The 19,778-nt window shown below is 42.7% G+C and overlaps 1 protein-coding gene across 1 annotated transcript in view; it reads right to left on the bottom strand.

The window, feature by feature from the left end:
- LOC139229006 (unconventional myosin-Va-like) overlaps positions 1-19,778 on the bottom strand; it is a 193,154-nt gene that overhangs the window by 76,054 nt on the left and 97,322 nt on the right. Inside the window, exons 17-21 of the mRNA XM_070860669.1 lie at positions 18,468-18,554; positions 13,695-13,803; positions 3,037-3,248; positions 2,134-2,290; positions 255-494 (exon numbers count right to left, since the gene is read on the bottom strand). Coding sequence (XP_070716770.1) covers positions 255-494; positions 2,134-2,290; positions 3,037-3,248; positions 13,695-13,803; positions 18,468-18,554 — 805 coding nt within the window. The remainder of the gene's footprint in view (positions 1-254; positions 495-2,133; positions 2,291-3,036; positions 3,249-13,694; positions 13,804-18,467; positions 18,555-19,778) is intronic.

Raw genomic sequence — 19,778 nt, 5'->3', positions numbered from 1 at the left:
TCATGTAACTTGAACCCAGATAGGAAAGAGAGCTGGTTAGCAGAAGTGAGCCAGTTGAGGCAGATATATAGCAGTAGAGCATTTTACGAGATTGGATTGACTCATACACATGGGGCTAGACTTTCCACTTTGCTGGCTACCGCTCAAAAAAATGGGCAATGTTCCAGCCTTGGCAATGTGTCAGCCTTCATGTTCGCTGGAACATCGCCCATTTTTTGGATCTGATTACCCAACTTTAAAGTTATTCATTTTACCTGATCATTCACTTTGCACTGCAGCTGCAAGATCTTGTTTTCCATTCCTTTGTTCAGTTTTTTGTAGTGCTCAACTGAGCGGGCTTCAAACTTCAGTTTCTTAAGTTGGCGATGTGCCATCATGCGCCGGTAACAACACTGCAAGTGGATAACAGCATGCCGAATTCTTTGATATCTCAAAAAGGCTAGCCATCCTCGTACATATTTCTGTAGGATAGTGGCCTTTTTCTCCTGGACCATCTAGTTTAAAAATAAGTGTATGCATCTTTAGTAAAGCTAAACAATTACCTATTTCAGTAGTGATCAGATCTAAACTCTCTTCCACCAACTGCCCCACTTTCCACCCCTCATCCACAGATGCCTGCTGTCCTTTACCCACAGGAAGCTTAACTTGATATAATGGTTCTCAAACATACAAGAATGATGAAATTAAACTTATACACACACAGTTGGACAATACTAAAGCCGTTTTGTGTCTCAAAAACAGATGAGTTTGAGGGTATTGAAAGACAAAAATATTTGCATGTATATAGTGTTATGTATGCAATAAAGGTACAAATTGAGTACTGTTTAACTGAACAAGGTACACCCTTGTCTCTGCTTTATTGCAGCCCAAAGTGTCTCACTCCAAAATGGCTAGCCTTTTATACCAGAGCAGCACCATGTGCGTGCTGCTCAATGGCCTCCAACAATGACACCATCTGGTGGCTACACACAGCATGTATATATACGACATATAGCACCTTTCATGACCTCAGGACATCCCAAAGCCCTTTACAGCCAATGAAGTACTTTGAAGTGTAGTCACTATTGTAATGTGGGAAACCAGACAGTCTATTTTGCAGACAGCAAGGTCTCACAAACAGAAATGTGATCATGAGGTTAGTTGAGGGATAAATATTGACCAGGACACCGGGGAGAACTTTCCTGCTGTTCTTCAAAATAGTGCCATAGGATCTTTTACATCCAGCTGAGGGGGCAGCCGTGGCCTCTGTTTAGCGTCTCATCTGAAAGACAGCACCTCCGACAGTACAGCACTTTGTCAGTATGGCACTGGAGTTTCAGGCTGGATTTTGTGCTCAAGTCTTTGGAGTTGGACTTGAACCCACAATCTTCTGACTCGGAGGCTAGAGTGCTACCCACTGAGTCACAGCAGCACCCAAGAAACTCTTATTGGGAAACCTTTTCCTAGAGTTACAATGCCAATGCCCAATACTTGCATGAATCATTGATGTAAGCCACATATCACCAGTTCCCCAATGACCTAGTGAGTAAAGGTACCACCTAGTGTAGCACGAAACCACACAGATCAGAAAGTCCTAGGTTTGATTCTCAGCTGTTTGTCTGATCTCAGCCAGGGCAGCAGCTGGGATGTTACAATTGGCCTCAAAGTTCATGGACTGTGGGAGCAGATCAAAAAACAACCAGTGCTGCTGCCCCTGATCATTAACCTGTACTTGGGCATTTAGTGAGGATAGGATCAGGGTTGGCTGTAATGCTTTCCCTACTTAAATACCCTGATAGTTCTCATTGTCCAGACTCATGACAAACGGCCGTTTTGGTGAAGTACTGGAAGTTTGCTGTTATACTGCAGCTAGAATCAGTGCCTTCAGAGAGAACAAACACATTGACAGAACACTGGGTCATGGAAAAAATGGTGGACTGTTTCCAGTAATTATCATTTGATTTTAGCTTTTTCTACCAGCATTATCCCTGGAAATAAAGAGATGGTCTTCAAACATTGCCTCCAGCCGGAATAGGTCTCAAGAAATCAGCATAAGTTGTTCATAAGAAATCAGAATAAATCATTTTCAAAATTAAAGAATCTACATGTTTCCTAAAGCTGCTCAGACAATAAACATTTTCCACAAAGACTTGCCTTACGATACATTCGTCTTGTAGCCATGCCTTTTGCACAAGCTTGAATAGTAATCGCAGCTGTACGGATGAGTGTATACAGCCTCCTCACCGCCAACATTCTGTATTGTTTCTGGAGAATTATGGCAGCCCTTGTCTGTCTTAAGTGTTCAACTAGTCTAAAAAAAAACATAAATATTACATGTGTGCTCTTCAGACATGCAAGCTCCAAGTCAGCATACACAGCATAGCAATGTGAATGACGCGACGCTGCCATTGCATTGGCAACATAAGTGAATCTTCTAAAAGTTCATTAACTATATATATCCACTGGAGGGATGGTTCAAACTGCAACAAGTGTTCATTTTTAAAGTGCCACAGTAATGAAACTTTCAATATGCAGAAGAAATATCCAGTATGATCCAACCTGTCATGTCAGTCGAAGGAGGATATGTGGTGGCAAGTGACACAAGGAGAATTATTTTTAAATCGTGCATTACCTAGCTATGTACATGCACTTAGTACTAACTTATGTCTCAAATAAAACAATGTGACTGAGTACTGTAGACTTGAGTAAGTGTGACCTTAGTCTCTTTATTCTGACTCGAGTGCTGGCACAGCATGGGAGGCCTGCTTATAGGCAGTGCTCCCAAGGGATGCTGGGATTCCTTGGGACTCCAACAGATGCGCCCTCTGGTGGTGGTAGAATGCTGGTTACAAGGTGCTGCATACATAACACTAACCTTGAGAGAAGAGTGTACAAAATGAGAGTTCCTTGCATGATAAGTTATTGGAGCAAACATTTGAGTCACATCTTGGAATAGTGGTTAGTTTTTTGAGTCACCAACAGCAAATACAAGTTTCCCCACCGTACTATGCAATTAATCTTAGCTCGTGGTGTGTTGTGACAGGTGACCACACTTACTGTTTTGCTAGAAACCTTCTTGTATATCTCTGTATGATGATAACGGCTTTGCATATCTGCTGATATTTTTTCCTTTGAAGCCAACCTCTCATCATCTTCTGTACCATTATGCAGGCAGCTCGGAGCTGGTTTGCACGGAGCTTTTCTAAATAAGCTACTTGTCCTGCACAAAAGAAGATCTTGGTGTCTCCAAATTGATACTTGTTTTCCTCCTGTGAATAATAAAGAATACCTTAAAAAGCAGTTATTTTTTATCCTACAAAAAAGAAACATTTCCAAAATCGCAAGACTTGCTATTTCCATTTTCATATTTGTAGATCATAAATCCAGACACCAGCAGTAACAGTAAGTACAAATCTATCTATACCCATCCTTGACCTTACAAAAAAAGTGTAATATTTCCCTCTTTCAATTCTACATGTGCTATGTGGTACAGCAAGTAATTAAGAAAGCAAATAATATATTGGCCTTTATTACAAAAGGATTTAAGTATAATAGTAAAGATGTCTTATTGCAATTATATAGGGCCCTGGTGAGACCGCACCCGGAATATTGTGTTCAGTTTTGGTCTCCTTACCCAAGGAAGGATATAGAGGGAGTGCAACGTAGATTCACCAGACTGATTCCTGGGATGTGGGGGATTGTCCTATGAGGAGAGATTGAGTAGACTAGGCCTATATTCTCTAGAGGTTAGAAGAATGAGATGTGATCTCATTGAAACATACAAAATTCTTACAGGGCTTGACAGGGTAAATGCAGGGAGAATATTTCCTCTGGCTGGGAATCTAGAACCAGGGCTCACAGTCTCAGAATAAATATAGTCGACCATTTAGGACTGCGATGAGGAGAAATTTCTTCATTTAGAGGGCAGTGAATCTTTAGAATTCTCAGAGTCTGTGGATGCTCAGTCTTTGAGTATATTCAAGACAGAGATCAATAGATTTTTGGATATTAAGGGAATCAAGGGATATGAGGATAGTGCAGGAAAGTGGAGTTGAGGTAGAAGATCAGTTATGATCTTATTGAATGGCGGAGCAGGTTTGAGGGGCCGAATGGCCTACACATACTCCTGCTCCTAATTCATATGTTCTTATGCTTGGGCAGAGGTTCCTGAAAACATTACAATGAAAACAGGCAAGTCGGATTCAGGAAACCTTTAAGCACATTACGTCAGCTTTAAACACTTTAGGTCAGACAACACAGCAGCACAAGCTGGATATTTGTAAATGAATCAACACAACACAGAAAAATAGGTTAAATGTCAAGCATAGCTGTAAATTGGTCACTTTTGGAGTGGACATGCTCGCCTTTTCAGCTGTTTGCGCCATGGAGGAAAAATCAGTTCTTTCCAGGGTCTGACCATAACACACCCAGTGCTGGAGCATTAATCTCCATAATATCACACGATTAGACAGCAATTTATAAAACATTGAAATCCCTATAACTATAATTACTGGAATTTAAAATGGCTTCTAAAAAAGATCGTTTCTACATGTGATGCTGACACATCAGGTTCTGCAAGAACACACAAGATCTCTAAATTTGTGCAGTGATGTGCAGCAGTTTCCCCATTTTCAGTTGCTGAGTTACTGTGGGCACGACCACAGCCTCACAACCTTGCAATATTTGCATACTAACATTTTTTGCGACTTATTCTGCCTTTAATTTTACATTTAAAAAAAATTCTTGTGCCAAATTTGCAGTTAAGCTTTAAATTTTTGCAAACTTCAAACTATTGTTTCCACAAACATATACGTCAATTGCTAGCATGCAATGTGCATTTTGTAATGCCTCAGTATTAGGAAGTACTGTACTAACAACTGATCGGCATAGTGATGAAATATTAACACAATTACTGTTGTAATCATATTTTTTTGGCAGTATTCTTTCATGATCTTTATGCTTACAGGTGATGGGAGTTCCAGAAGATTAAATGTAGGTCTTGGTAAGACTTTAATCTTCAATTTTAATCCTAGAATATCCAAAACTAAAACTGCAAAAAACACAATTGTGCTGGAATTACGATGTCTCTGGTCCGTACGAAGTTTCTACGGACCCGGGAAGGCATTGGAAAAGCCAGTTTTCAGCGCGCAATGCACACGTTTCCCAATCTGTCAAGTTTCTGGCTTGACAGATCACCCGCAGATCGGGAGCGAGGACACTTGCAGGGCAAGATTTCTGATATTTACGAATATCTTGCCCTGAAAATGTCCTCAAAAATCTTGTGCCTGAAAAAGCAGGCGTATAGCCTACTTTTACAGGTGCAAGTGCTTAAAAATACACAAAAAAATTTTTAAATAAAGTTATAAAAACACATTATTCCTAAAAACCCTCCCCACTACAGTAAGTTTATTTTTAACCATAATTTAAAAAACTTATAAAAATGAAATATATTCCTAATTTTTAAAGACATAATAACTTTAATTTCAATTAATTTTAAATATATGTGATGTTTATTTTTTATTATTGCGATTGCTTTTGTTCCCATTAATAGCATTGAGAACTCGTAGATACACGAGTCTCAGTGCTACTAATGGGAACCTGTGAAATATTTCTGATTGGCTGAGCAGTCACACATGACTGCATCTTCCACGTCAGGACCCTCTGCACGGGAGCCGCTTCACAGTGTGGGAGGTGAAGGCCTCCCCATCGGAAATCAGGGCGCCTCCTAGACCACCAGGTAAATTCATAAAAAATATCCAGCGAGGAGGCAATTGCCTGCGGAAAGACCCCCAGAGGAATTTCTGGGCCAATGACTGATAGCAAGAGTGTATTTAGATGTCATAGTGGGGGGGGAGATACTCAGTTTTGGAAACTGACGACTTAATTTTACAATGGTATATTCTGACATCATTTACAAAAGGATATGCAGGAAGGTTGTTCTTGCATATGACTAGCATATCAGATAGCATTCAAGAGGGATCTGGAGTAATTAGGTGGACAAGCTAAGTAATGACATTTGAATACTCAGAAATTTACATACAATGGGCCCAAGTTTCGGCCTCAGTTGCTCCTTATTTTTTGGAGCAACTGGTGTAGAACGGAGTATCTTAGAAATTCAAATTCTCGGCATTTAGTTTGCTCCAGTTCTAGTCGGTTAGAACAGTTTCACTTTGGAACAGAATTTTTTTTCCAAAAGGGGGCATGTCCAGCCACTTACGCCTGATTTCAAAGTTTCGGCAGTGAAAACTTACTCCAAACTAACTTAGAATGGAGTAAGTAAAGATTTTTGTACGCTCGAAAAAACCTTGTCGACACTTTAGAAAATCAGGCGTAGGTTACAAATCAGGCGTAGGGAATGGGGGGGGGGGGGGGGTTTAAAAACATTAAACACTTCAGTGTTACAAATAAAGAGCCATCATCAATAATAAATGATAAAAACATCAACAAATCAAAAAAAAATTATTAAAAAAAAATCAATACAACAAAACATTTTCTACTTAGCGACTGCAGCACCGGGGGCCCTCCAACAGCGTGCTGGGATGGTGCGTGAGTGCGTGAGTGCGTGAGTGGAGAGGGAGGCTGAACGGGCCGGGCTGGGCCCAAGACTTCGAGCTTAGACTTACCAGTTTGACAGGTAGGTGGCATCGGGTCCAGGGTCCGGGCGGAGGGGAGGGAGGTCGGTCGATCGTGGGGGGGGGGGCGGGAGCGTGGGTCGGGGCGGAGGGGAGAGAGGTCAGTCGGTCGGAGATCGGTGTGCCGAGATCAGTCGGGGGGGGGTGGGGGTGGGGACAGCGGTCGGGAACGGAGGGGGGGGGGGGGGGAGGGAGAAGGTCGGGAGCGGGGGAAGCGGAGGTCGGGTCGGGGGGGGGGGGGGTGGGAGTGGGAGTCAAGTCAGGTCGAGAGGAAGCAGGAGCTGGGTGTGGGAGGAGCTTTATGCACGCAGCCCCAGTGAGGCCATTTGGCCAGGGCTAGGGGCTGTGCGCTTCAGACCCCTCCTACACAGTTTTGGGCGCCTGAAGCTAGCGCGCATGTGCAGAGGTCCCGCCCCCCACAGCTCGAGCGCCGAGCTGCAAACGACCTGCAGGGAGCTGGAGAATCTGGAAGTTTTTTTTAGGCGCACTTTGTGACGCGAAAAACGGGTGTCCAGGTCAGGGCTGCGTCGTTCTAGGCACGGCCTGAAACTTGGGCCCAATGTTCCATTACAGAAAACAGCAGCTTGATAAAGTTCCCCTATTGGTGGCACTGTTTTAAGTCAGTTATGATGTTCTGGCATAGGAGAACAATCGCCGCAGGAAATTTGAGTGCATGCTCCAATGGTAAGTTTAGGACAAATTTTAGCTAATTTCTGTGCAATGCAGCATCATAAAATCAAGGCGTTTTTAAAAAATTCTTTCTCCCCCTCCAATCACTTCAAACCTTTGCTGTTTATGCATCTTCCAAAAAAAATTAACAGCTTTTGCAGAGAGTCTGTTCCACTTCTGTGGGAACATACTTCCTTCTAATCTCTACTCAGTTGAGGCTCATTAATTCTGCATTCACAGTCCAAGTTAAATGGCCTGCTTATGATTACAATATCCCATGCCTCAACATTTCAGAGATATAAATCAAGACCCTTCAATCCTTTCTGAAATTAAAAAGTTCAACCCTGTCCCTTTATAGCTTACAGCCCAACTTTACAAAGCTTAAAAGATGGAAAATATATACATACATTTATATCTATAACCACTTAGCTGATTTAGGATTTTAGGTCCCATAAAGTAATATTCTGTAAGGTCACAAAATATCAGATGGGCCATTTTGTAAATTAGAATCAGGTAGGTGGGAAAGAACGGCCCAGAAATGCAGCAAACCGTCGAGACAAAACGACCAATATTCATTACAGTTCATTAGAATTTCTAGGGCTTTATCAATCATAAGCTAGAAAGCAAACCTAATGTTAAACACACTACAGAACAGTAAGAAAGTTAGTAACTTTACATTGGGCAGTACGTTAATCCTTCTAGGTGGAACAATCAATTTTGGAGACATTTCAAAAGAATCCATCTTTCCAAAATTAGGTAGTTGACTGTTTGTATTTGAGAACACAATACTATAATTAACACATTAAAAATTCTTGGGGGAAGGAGGGAGATACTGTTTAATTGAAAGCGTTTGAGAGAAAAAGGTCAATCACATTAAATCTATTTCCTAAATAGATGTTTGCATCATAAAAGGAAAGGTTTTATTTTTCAGAAATGTCAGACCAAGGATCCACTCCTCATTAGTGTTATAACAGAAGGGCACTTGTCTTGTCTATGAATAGTTAACATATTACAATTAAAAACATATAGCTGTAGTTGATTATTCTGGTTCCAGGAATGCAAATTAGAGTGCATGGACATGGTAACTAAACAAAAGCACTAAAAGAGCCAAAAATAGAAAGAAAACACATTTATATAGCGCCTTTCATGTCCTCAGGAAATCTCAGCAATTCATTTGAAGTGTATTTAGAAACATAGAAAATAGGTGGAGTAGGCCATTCGGCCCTTCTAGCCTGCTCCGCCATTTAATGAGTTCATGGCTGAACATGCAACTTCAGTACCCCATTCCTGCTTTCTCGCCATACCCCTTGATCCCCCTAGTAGTAAGGACTTCATCTAACTCCCTTTTGAATATATTTAGTGAATTGGCCTCAACAACTTTCTGTGGTAGAGAATTCCACAGGTTGACCACTCTCTGGGTGAAGAAGTTTCTCCTCATCTCAGTCCTAAATGGCTTACCCCTTATCCTTAGACTGTGACCCCTGGTTCTGGACTTCCCCAACATTGGGAACATTCTTCCTGCATCTAACCTGTCTAAACCCGTCAGAATTTTAAACGTTTCTATGAGATCCCCTCTCATTCTTCTGAACTCCAGTGAATACAAGCCCAGTTGATCCAGTCTTTGATAGGTCAGTCCCGCCATCCCGGGAATCAATCTGGTGAACCTTCGCTGCACTCCCTCAATAGCAAGAATGTCCTTCCTCAAGTTAGGAGACCAAAACTGTACACAATACTCTAGGTGTGGCCTCACCAAGGCCCTGTACAACTGTAGCAACACCTCCCTGTCCCTGTACTCAAATCCCCTCGCTACGAAGGCCAACATGCCATTTGCTTTCTTAACCGCCTGCTGTACCTGCAAGCCAACCTTCAATGACTGATGTACCATGACACCCAGGTCTCGTTGCACCTCCCCTTTTCCTAATCTGTCACCATTCAGATAATAGTCTGTCTCTCTGTTTTTACCACCAAAGTGGATAACCTCACATTTATCCACATTATACTTCATCTGCCATGCATTTGCCCACTCACCTAACCTATCCAAGTCACTCTGCAACCTCATAGCAGCTTCCTCGCAGCTCACACTGCCACCCAACTTAGTGTCATCTGCAAATTTGGAGATACTACATTTAATCCCCTCGTCTAAATCATTAATGTACAGTGTAAACAACTGGGGCCCCAGCACAGAACCTTGCGGTACCCCACTAGTCACTGCCTGCCATTCTGAAAAGTACCCATTTACTCCTACGCTTTGCTTCCTGTCTGACAACCAGTTCTCAATCCATGTCAGCACACTACCCCCAATCCCATGTGCTTTAACTTTGCACATTAATCTCTTGTGTGGGACCTTGTCGAAAGCCTTCTGAAAGTCCAAATATACCACATCAACTGGTTCTCCCTTGTCCACTCTACTGGAAACATCCTCAAAAAATTCCAGAAGATTTGTCAAGCATGATTTCCCTTTCTCAAATACATGCTGACTTGGACCTATCATGTCACCTCTTTCCAAATGCACTGCTATGACATCCTTAATAATTGATTCCATCATTTTACCCACTACTGCGGTCAGGCTGACCAGTCTATAATTCCGTTTTCTCTCCCTCCTTTTTTAAAAAGTGGGGTTACATTGACTACCCTCCACTCGATAGGAACTGATCCAGAGTCTATGGAATGTTGGAAAATGACTGTCAATGCATCTGCTATTTCCAAGGCCACCTCAAGTACTCTGGGATGCAGTCCATCAGGCCCTGGGGATTTATCGGCCTTCAATCCCATCAATTTCCCCAACACAATTTCCCAACTAATAAGGATTTCCCTCAGTTCCTCCGCTTTACTAAACCCTCTGACCCCTTTTATATCCGGAAAGTTGTTTGTGTCCTCCTTCGTGAATACCGAACCAAAGTACTTGTTCAATTGGTCTGCCATTTCTTTGTTCCCCGTTATGACTTCCCCTGATTCTGACTGCAGGGGACCTACGTTTGTCATTACTAACCTTTTTCTCTTTACATATCTATAGAAACTTTTGCAATCCGTCTTAATGTTCGCTTCAAGCTTCTTCTCATACTCTATTTTCCCTGCCCTAATCAAACCCTTTGTCCTCCTCTGCTGAGTTCTAAATTTCTCCCAGTCCCCGAGTTCGCTGCTATTTCTGGCCAATTTGTATGCCACTTCCTTGGCTTTAATACTATCCCTGATTTCCCTTGATAGCCACGGTTGAGCCACCTTCCCTTTTTTATTTTTACGCCAGACAGGAATGTACAATTGTTGTAGTTCATCCATGCGATCTCTAAATGTCTGCCATTGCCCATCAATAGTCAACCCCTTAAGTATCATTCGCCAATCTATCCTAGCCAATTCACGCCTCATGCCTTCAAAGTTAGCCTTCTTTAAGTTCTGGACCATGGTCTCTGAATTAACTGTTTCATTCCTAATGCAGAATTCCACCATATTATGGTCACTTTTCCTCAAGGGGCCTCGCACAACAAGATTGCTAATTAATCCCCTCTCATTACCTACCTAGAAAAATGAAGCAGCCTATTTTCACACAACACAGCAAGGTCCCAAACAGCAATGAGATAAATATTTTGCACAGTATTATATAGTATTTAAAGCACAGAAACAGGCTATTCAGCCCAGCAGGTCCGTGCCGGTCTTTATGCTCCACTCGAGTCACCTCCCACCCTTTTTCATCTAACATCATCAACAAAGTCTTCACTTCCTTTTTCCCTCGTGTTTATCTAGCTTCCCTTTAAATGCATCTATGCCAGTCACCTCAACTGCTGTGTGGCAGCGAGTTCCACATTCTAACTGTTATATATGTGAACCTGTAAATTCCGTGTTTAACCACCAGAGGGCTCATCCCCTGGAGTCCCAAGGGATCCCACAATCTCTTGGGAGCACCTGTACATAAGGAGGCCTCACAGGCTGGAGAGGCACTCTGGAGATCTGTAATAAAGGACTATGGTCACACACTACTTTGAGCTTACAGTATCTGGTCAGAGTCTTTAAGTTACAACACTAACCACTTTCTGCAGTTACCTTCACCTCGATGGCAGTGCAGTCTTGTTGCCGCTGGCAGGTTGTAGGTCTGCTTGTACGAGTTAGCATATCTCTGTCAGCACTTCTTTTCGGAAGCGCAGCCTTCTAACGCACTGTGCCTCAGAGAGCTGCAGGCATGAGCGATGTTCCCTGTAAACTCGTGTGGGTTAAGGCCTCTTCCCCATACATCATCATCATAGGCAGTCCCTCAGAATCGAGGAAGACTGGCTTCCATTCTAAAAATGAGTCCTTAGGAGGTTGAACAGTCCAATATGAGAACCACAGTCTCGGTCACTGGTGGGACAGCCGTTGAGGGAAAGGGTGGGTGGGACAGGTTTGCCGCACGCTCTTTCCGCTGCCTGCGCTTGATTTCTGCATGCTCTCGGTGATGAGACTTGAGGTGCTCAGCGTCCTCCCGGATGCGCTTCCTCCAATTAGGGACTCCCAAGTGTCAGTGGGAACGTCTGCGACCTCTTCGATTACGTTAAAAATCATCAATAAGCCTTCTTTCAGTTTGACGCCGTATAAATATAGCAGCCAGGATTAATGGCTGACATAGTATAACCCCCATCTTTTAAAATATCCTTAAATGTCCTTTAAAACAAACTATAAACTCTCAAACCTCACAATGAAAAGTATAAAGTAACGCAGCTTTCTCCTTGATCATTCAGAACTCTGACTTTCTCCTCCATTTCCAAGATGGTGCTGTTAGCCCGGGGCACGACTGCTTTTTGCTGGCGGGTTCTCGGGTGGATGCTAAATCGGGCGATATGCTCAAACGTTGCGTCCGGGACATTAGCGCAGCGTCGCACGACAATTTACATCATCCAAACGGTGAAAACAGCGGGCGGGCGCTAAGCAAAACCAATGCCAAAAGTTCCATCCGGGCACAAAGACTTGTGCGTTTCTTTTCACGCAAAAGAAATATTTTTTCACCCACCAAAGCGCTAAACGGGGCACAAATTAGCTGAAAATCCAGCCCATTATCTGTTTGGCCATCTCTGCCCTTGAGCCTTCAATGCCCAAATCCTCCTCACTTTAATTTGAATCCTCTCCTTTATTCAGCATTATACATTGGAATAGTTTGTGTTAAGACCCGCATTTAAAAAATCCTTGAAACCACAGGAACAGCAAACCGCAGATAGCGGACCGATCAATCTGTTCTATTTAGCTCTGAACATTAATACCCAAGGACAGTAAAAGACCTGCTGAACAGGGAGAAATATAAGCCCATTGCTCTTAAAATGCACACTATCAGGAAATGCTATTCAACGTGAACCCCCAACCCAATATAATATTGTTTTGCGGCTCGCCTGGTGTAGATACATTTTGCAGAACTGGACATGATTCAGATTTAGGTTCTGCACGTAGACAGGAAAGTGTTTCCTGCCTATACTAAATTTCCTGCCCCCATGGAAAGCTAATTTCTGGGCTCCGATAGCCTTCAACCACAATAAATGAATCTATACATCACAGGGGTTTTCTGCATTTAAAAAACACCCTTTAGGATCCACTCCTATCTACACAAGAAATGGTCTTTGAGATCATGTTGCCTTCCTGGTTATCATTACGTCTGGCTAATCGATGGATCAAATGATATCCACATAATGATAAACAGATTGAATACTTCAAGTATAATTGCTAAGGCCAAGAGGTATCTGGAAAAAGCTGAATAATGTAAATAGTAAAGTTAAATGAGTTTTGCTCACTCGCCAGAGAAATCATTCTTAATTCTTTAGTTTCCGCACAGGCAGAATAGTTAATATGAATTACAGCTGAAGAGTCACATAAATACGAGATGCCCACAAGCACAATGTACATGATTCATGAAATCCTCTTGCAGAAAGCAGTTAGGTGGGAGAATTACCAGTATGTTCAAGTACAAACTGGTAACAATAAGGCAGGAGCAGCATTTTCCATTTCACATCATCTTCCTCCTCTCACTCTCTCTCTCTCTTTCCTTTCCTCTCCTCTTCCCTCTTCCCCCCACCCCCCTCCCCCAAACTTGGTGATTTCTGAAACCAGCCACACTACAAACAGGGCTGCTTCACAAGCTAGCAATGAGACTTGTAGATGAAGATTTGAAAATCCCAACCAACAGTTAATGGAGTATCAGAATATAATATCAAGTAATTGCTTCAGTTCTAATTGTATATTTTCATTAATGTTTTTGCACACAGCAAAAATACCAAATACTGTGAATTAAATATGCAAAGTAAATCTGTAAATCAAATAACCAGTTTATCAAGAAACAAATATTTTCAAATAAATGTTCTGATCAAGACCCAGAAGAGTTATTTCAATATAAAGGGCACTTTCCCCTCCCCTCCAGTAACTTGCCCTTTAAGCATGACAAAAATACAGCACAGAACTGATTACCTGGATTAGATTTTCCAACACATTTTTACAGGTCTGTTTCTTGTTTACATGAATGTCATTTTTTCTCATCAAAACTCTATAGCGGCTAAAAAAATCTACATAGGTCCATCTGAAAAACAAAATTGAGTAAACTTCAACACAAAAGTCAATCTTTTATGGAATCATAAAATGTTACAGCACAGAAATTGTTGTGTATGCAATAACTCAATAGACTGAATACTGTAAACTCCGAACAGGTACAAACTTGGCTCTACTTTATTAGGGCCCAAAGTGATTACATTACAAGATGGCTGGCCTTTTATACCTGGGCCGCGCAGCCCAATGACCTCAGACAGTGGTACCATCTAGTGACTAGTAAACCCAAGCATACATACATGAAACAGGTCACTCAGCCCCAGCAAATTAATTTTATAGGACAGTGTTCCTACATCCACACATAAACGCACTACTTGATATTGCCACTGATCATAAGCTTTCTTCATGACTAAAGTGTGTGCTGGAACTCATTGGTTGTCATGCACAGGTACAATGCACATTAATCAATTACATTCTGTTCTCAGCCTTCTACCTGATCCATGGTTACATCGGTATCTTCTTTCGCTATCTCCAGTCTAATAAAACCCCCTTGTGCGCTTGCAAAAAGATGCAATGTATTTAAGCATCGGTCACAATGTTCCAGCTGTAAGGACTGTAAGCATCGAATCCCCAAGGATCTGGACACTGCATTTTAATCCAAGAATTTATTGGACATTGCGTTTTAATATTTTTCTCACCACAGAAAAAGCTGGAAGCTGTTTGTGGGAGGGGCCCAGGAGCTTCTCCATGTTGGACTTAGAATGATGGGTTCTGGGAAGACAATGGCTAAGACATGGACATTCATCGCGGGTGATGAGCAGATGGAGAGCCCATTGTTAAGCAATGTGAACTTGTCAAAGGTAGATCAGGTGAACTGATCAGTGATCGAGCCATTACCTGGATGAGATACCAGAACAATAGAAAGCCATTAAGCCCAGACCGATCGGAAGCAAAAACCCATCACTGGACTCAAAACAGGAAGCCTCAAAAACAAGGAAACTTTATTGGGCAAAAAAAAAGACACCCACAGGAAGCCTCAAAACAAAACTTTATTCAGCCTGAAAGAGCGGACAGTATTGGGATATAAAAGAGACCGTGCGGCCACACATCGCTCTCTTGCTCTCGCTCGCCTCGCCTCTACAAGGACCAAGCCCTCCGTATGGGACAGAGAGAAGAAACCAGAAGAGACACTGTTTCATCAGGAGAAGCAGCAAATAAGCCAATGAATCGGTGAACATCATCTCTGCACACACACCTTTTAAGATCACAGCCACGGTGTGAGAGGGTATCGTGGGTTCTCCCAACCAATATCTTGGGGGTTTTCAGGGGAGGTTTTAGACGTGGATACTTTGCGTTAGGGGCCCGTTTAGATGGGCCAGACTATATTGTACGGAATGTGTTTGTTTTACACACCAGGGGGTGTGTGGTTTTACTGGGTGCAGGCATGTGTTTTAACTTTAATAAAAGCATTGCTGGTACTCGGACCAAGGTACCCGTCCCGGACTCATTCATCTGTTCAGTAGAGTAATCACTCCCAGCGTTAGAACTATTGTAAAGTAGGGGTGCTTCGAAAACACTCGAGTGAAACCACTTACAGTGGCCACCACACGTTAAAAAAATCTAAGCACAGGCATCTTCCACCCTTCAATATTTAGTTCGGGACCTGGAATGTCAGGTCCTTCTTTGAAACATCTGTGAACTCATCCCTTTTTGGTGTGGAAGCAAGTCATCATCGAAACAAGGACTGCTTAAAACGACGACAGTGTTGCAGATACAATGCCTCATTGCTAGCTTGTGAAGCAGTCCTGTTTGTATTATGGCTGGTTTCAGAAATCACCAGGTTTTTTTTTGGGGGGGGGGGGGGGCGTGCGGAGGAGGAGGTAATCTAAAATGGAAAATGCAGCTCCTGCCTTACTGTGTTGTGTGTTCTTACCATCATTACGGTGGGGGTTTGCTTTTGATTTGAGTATTTGAATATTTTTAGAAATGATTCCAATTACCTTTTTCATCCTCTGGATCATACACAGTGGGGCTGGCAGACAGTCTAGTGCCCACATGCCTCTGCCTACGTTGCTCTGAGGAAGTGATAGTTGAACACGAGGCCAACTTTTCCTCCCATCGTAAAGAACTACAGCTAATTCAAAGAAATTTACAATTGTGTATTCCCCCTTCATTGGAATGGTCAACGATCAAGATACTTGGGCTTACCCTACTAATATCCACATTTCTTAATTAACACAGAAAGTCTCTATCAAACTCAAATAGTTGGCCACCACTAGCGGATCGGAAGTGGGGGCGGGTCTAGGGGCTGACGCTCCAAGTCACCAGCACCAGGTGGCAAACACTGGGCCACCAGGGAGGGTTTTGGCTGGGCCACTGGCCTGGCACCCAAGAGGGGGTGCCAGGCCACTGGCCCGGTCGTACCCACAGACACAATTGTCGGCCCAACCTGGTAGTTGGCTGAAAATTAAAAATAAAATGGAGTCACCAACAGTATGACCTCCCCCATCAGGGTGGCCGCGCCGCCCAGCTACTAAAATGGCACAGACAGAAAAAGCAGTCAGTGGCACCGACCGGCGGCGGTGCTCCTGCGGGGCAATTCCTGAAAGGGGGCTGCCACGGTCGGTAAGGAGTCGGCACGCGCACGACACGGCGGGAAAACGGTAGGGGCGGTCCCAGACACCTCTCCAACACAAAAGGAGGGCAATATGCAAAATGGCGGCTCCTCCCGCTGACCGAGCAGTGATTCCTTCCGACCCGTGTCCGCCTCAGCCCTTTGAGAAAGGGGCAATTTTGGCCCCCCAAGTATTTTAGTCAAAGGTTTAGCATAATACTGGCTTCTGTCACTGTACATATGGGATTAATATTCAGTTTTAATCAAATTATAACCCAGTTTAATTTACACGGGTTACGGTTTTGGTAGATTCATCTGTGGCTGGGGTATGTGCAGGGGCCAAGCCATTCCATTCATATACAAATCTCTGATCATCATAGGCGGTCCTTCGAACGAGGATGACTTGCTTCCACAAGAGTTCACAGATGTTTCAATGAAGGAGTTGATGTTCCAGTCCTGAACTCCAATTGAAGGGGTGGAAGATGCCTGTGCGTGGATTCTTTTTTTTTTTTTAAAAACGTGTTGTGACTGTTGCACATCAGCCACCACACGGGCTCGACAGAGCTAGGCTTTTATCCAGTGGCAAGGGTTAACCAGGACGACTGGAGACCTGCTCTGCTGCACGGACCTAGTGTGCACACATATCACAGTGTGGGCTGGCCCGTGCTATCCTCGGCTCTTCTGGGCCCCCTACCCTTATTCGCCGCACTGTCACTCACGATGTTCCAGGGCCCGGCACTCCAGCTTTATTTATAGCGGTGGTGTTCTCACACAGGTCGGGGCTCCAACTCACAACACAACTCAGAACTCTGCTTGCTCGCAATTTTTGAAGTTATTTATTATCAAATCAGCAAGTTTGTCTGGAGCCTACAGAAAGAGATATCATACTAGATAGCATGTGCAAACTGAGAAAAAAAAAAATCTAAGGATATTACTTTCATCATAATTCAGCACAACTGCCAACTATTGGGTCATAATTTGCTGGAGGAGTGAATCTAAGCATCTGCAGTTAGTTACTTGCCCATTTAGGTTTAATTTTTTTGCGTGGCAAGTTGCTGGAAGTGTGAGCGGCTAACGTCGCAGCGAGGGTAACAGGATCTGGGACCCGAGTGAACTGGGAAAGCAATTGTGCATCTCCTTAACCAATCCAAAGGATTGTGAAATTAACAGCACAAGGACGGAGACGAAAGTGTAGATTAGGGTGGTTGAATTCAATGTCAAATCAGGTACAGAAAGAGAAATAAAGGAGGAAATAAATTAGATTGGGGGGGGGGGGGGGGGGGGGAGTGGAAGAGGCAGAAGGAAACGTAAAAGTAAAAGATTTTTTTTTTTTTTAAATCTTACATTTTTAAATCTCCAACAATTAAAACGTGAAGGAATGAGACTCCACACTTGTAATAGTTAATGTTCAGAGCCAGAGAGGTTGACTGGCAGTAATGAACACTCATCACTTCATTAAAAGGAAACTTAAACCGAAATGGACAAGTCTTAACCTTCTGTGGCAAGTTTAATTCGTATCTACCGTGTAAATACAGCAACTTCACACCATTCAATGCATTTCTATCATGAACCAGACAGTAAGATGGCATTTTCACCAAACTAACAGCGGAGTGGCGCATCTCGGACAGCAACTTCTAGGTTTAACCACGTATCTGCCCTTGCCTGTAGCATTTGCGCATAAATAATGGCAAGTGCCATTAGCCTCACCGTTATATTGACAGCAAATTATGGCCCAATCACGAGGAACAATGAAGCTTAACTACTATAAAAGGTATGTAGTGTTACTGCTCCTACCCACTTGTAGTTAAAGTCCAAGTCAAAGTTTGTGGCTGTGTAGTGGTAAACTGTCACTTTCCAAAAGAGAATGAAGACTTAAGGGCACATGATAAACCCTTTAGCTGAAACACTGAAGAGTGTTCAATCGCTCAGCACATTATGAATTTGGCTAGATATCAGAGCAAGTGAAAGCACTAAGGCACAGAGAGCTAGGGCTCACATACAAGAATATCACAAGACAAAAAAAATAAAATGAAGAAACTCAACACACAGTTCTTGTAAGTTTGAACCATTTTCAACCCACAGACCTCGATGGATATCCAGCAGCACTGAGTCGGATCGTCTCAAGAACTCCACATGCTCTTAATTGTTGTACCATTCTCTTTGGATTAAACCTGTAGCAGAAACATGGAGATCAGTAGCCAATAATTACAAATGGAGAAAGCAGAATTCAAATACTAAAAACTCAAAAGGGGTCTACTGCACTGCTGTGTCATTTCCAATATTTTAAAGAGCTGATCATCCATAAGCTCTTTTCAAACCTTAGAATGTTACCTGCTGGTTTTTGCCTTCCACTATTCAACATTGCAAGTGGGTAGCAGTCAGTTGCCTGCTCACATTAGAATCATAGCATGATACAACACAGAAGGAAGCCATTCAGCCCATCGTGCCTATGCCAGAAATGGAGCTCTTTGGTGGAGCTATCCAATTAATCCAGCTCCCCTGCTCTTTCCACACAGCCCTGTAATTTTTTTCCCCTTCAAGTATTTATTCAATTCTCTTTTGAATGTTACTATTGAATCGGTTTCCAACCACCCTGTCAGGCAGTGCATATTCCAGATCACAACAACTCGCTCTGTGAAAAAAAGTTTCCTCATGTCGTCTCTGGTTCTTTTACCAATCACCTTAAATTTGTGTTCACTGGTTACCAGCCCTTGTGTCACTGGAAATGGTTTCTCTTTAGGGCTTAAACCCCCCCAACCCACAGGATGCTGAATCAAAGGGTATAGCTGGGAAGTGGGACATAGCAGCAGCTTTACAGTCATCTTCCTTTCTTAACAGGATAGCATAAAATTGATCACTAATTCCAGGTGTTGTCACACCACCACCAACCCCAACCCTCCAAACTGGATAATGAAATTCATACAGTTGTATAAAGTCAATGCTCAATTCTAATTGTAAATATATACTGACCATGGTATCATTGTTGTTCTTAAACTTAAATTGCTAAAATGTTAGCATTTCAAAAGGAACTTCCTCTCTCCAGAAAATTAAGACTACGTTGTATCAAATACATCTAACGATAATAACTATGCTAAACACAAATGTTATAGCCTCCCTTTAAGTATCAAAACATCCTCCAGAAGTCCAAACAGCAACAGTGAAACACTTTCCCCAATAGTGTAGTTGTCACCACCATTTTGCATTTATATAGCTCCTTTAATAAAAAAAAACATCTCAAGGCATTTCACAAGCTGAAAGACACAGGGAAATGTGCACCAAGCCATAAAGGCAGAGATTAACAGCGAACAAAAGCCTGGTCTAAAAAAATGGGTTTGAGAAGGGTTCAATGAAGTGAAGTAGAGGGGTGAAAGAATTCAAAACTGAGGGGTTTTAAT

Source organism: Pristiophorus japonicus, chromosome 18 (genome assembly GCF_044704955.1).
Source record: "Pristiophorus japonicus isolate sPriJap1 chromosome 18, sPriJap1.hap1, whole genome shotgun sequence".
Taxonomy (NCBI): domain Eukaryota; kingdom Metazoa; phylum Chordata; class Chondrichthyes; family Pristiophoridae; genus Pristiophorus; species Pristiophorus japonicus.
Note: the sequence above shows the minus strand (reverse complement) of the source record. Positions and strands in the feature narration are given on the sequence as shown.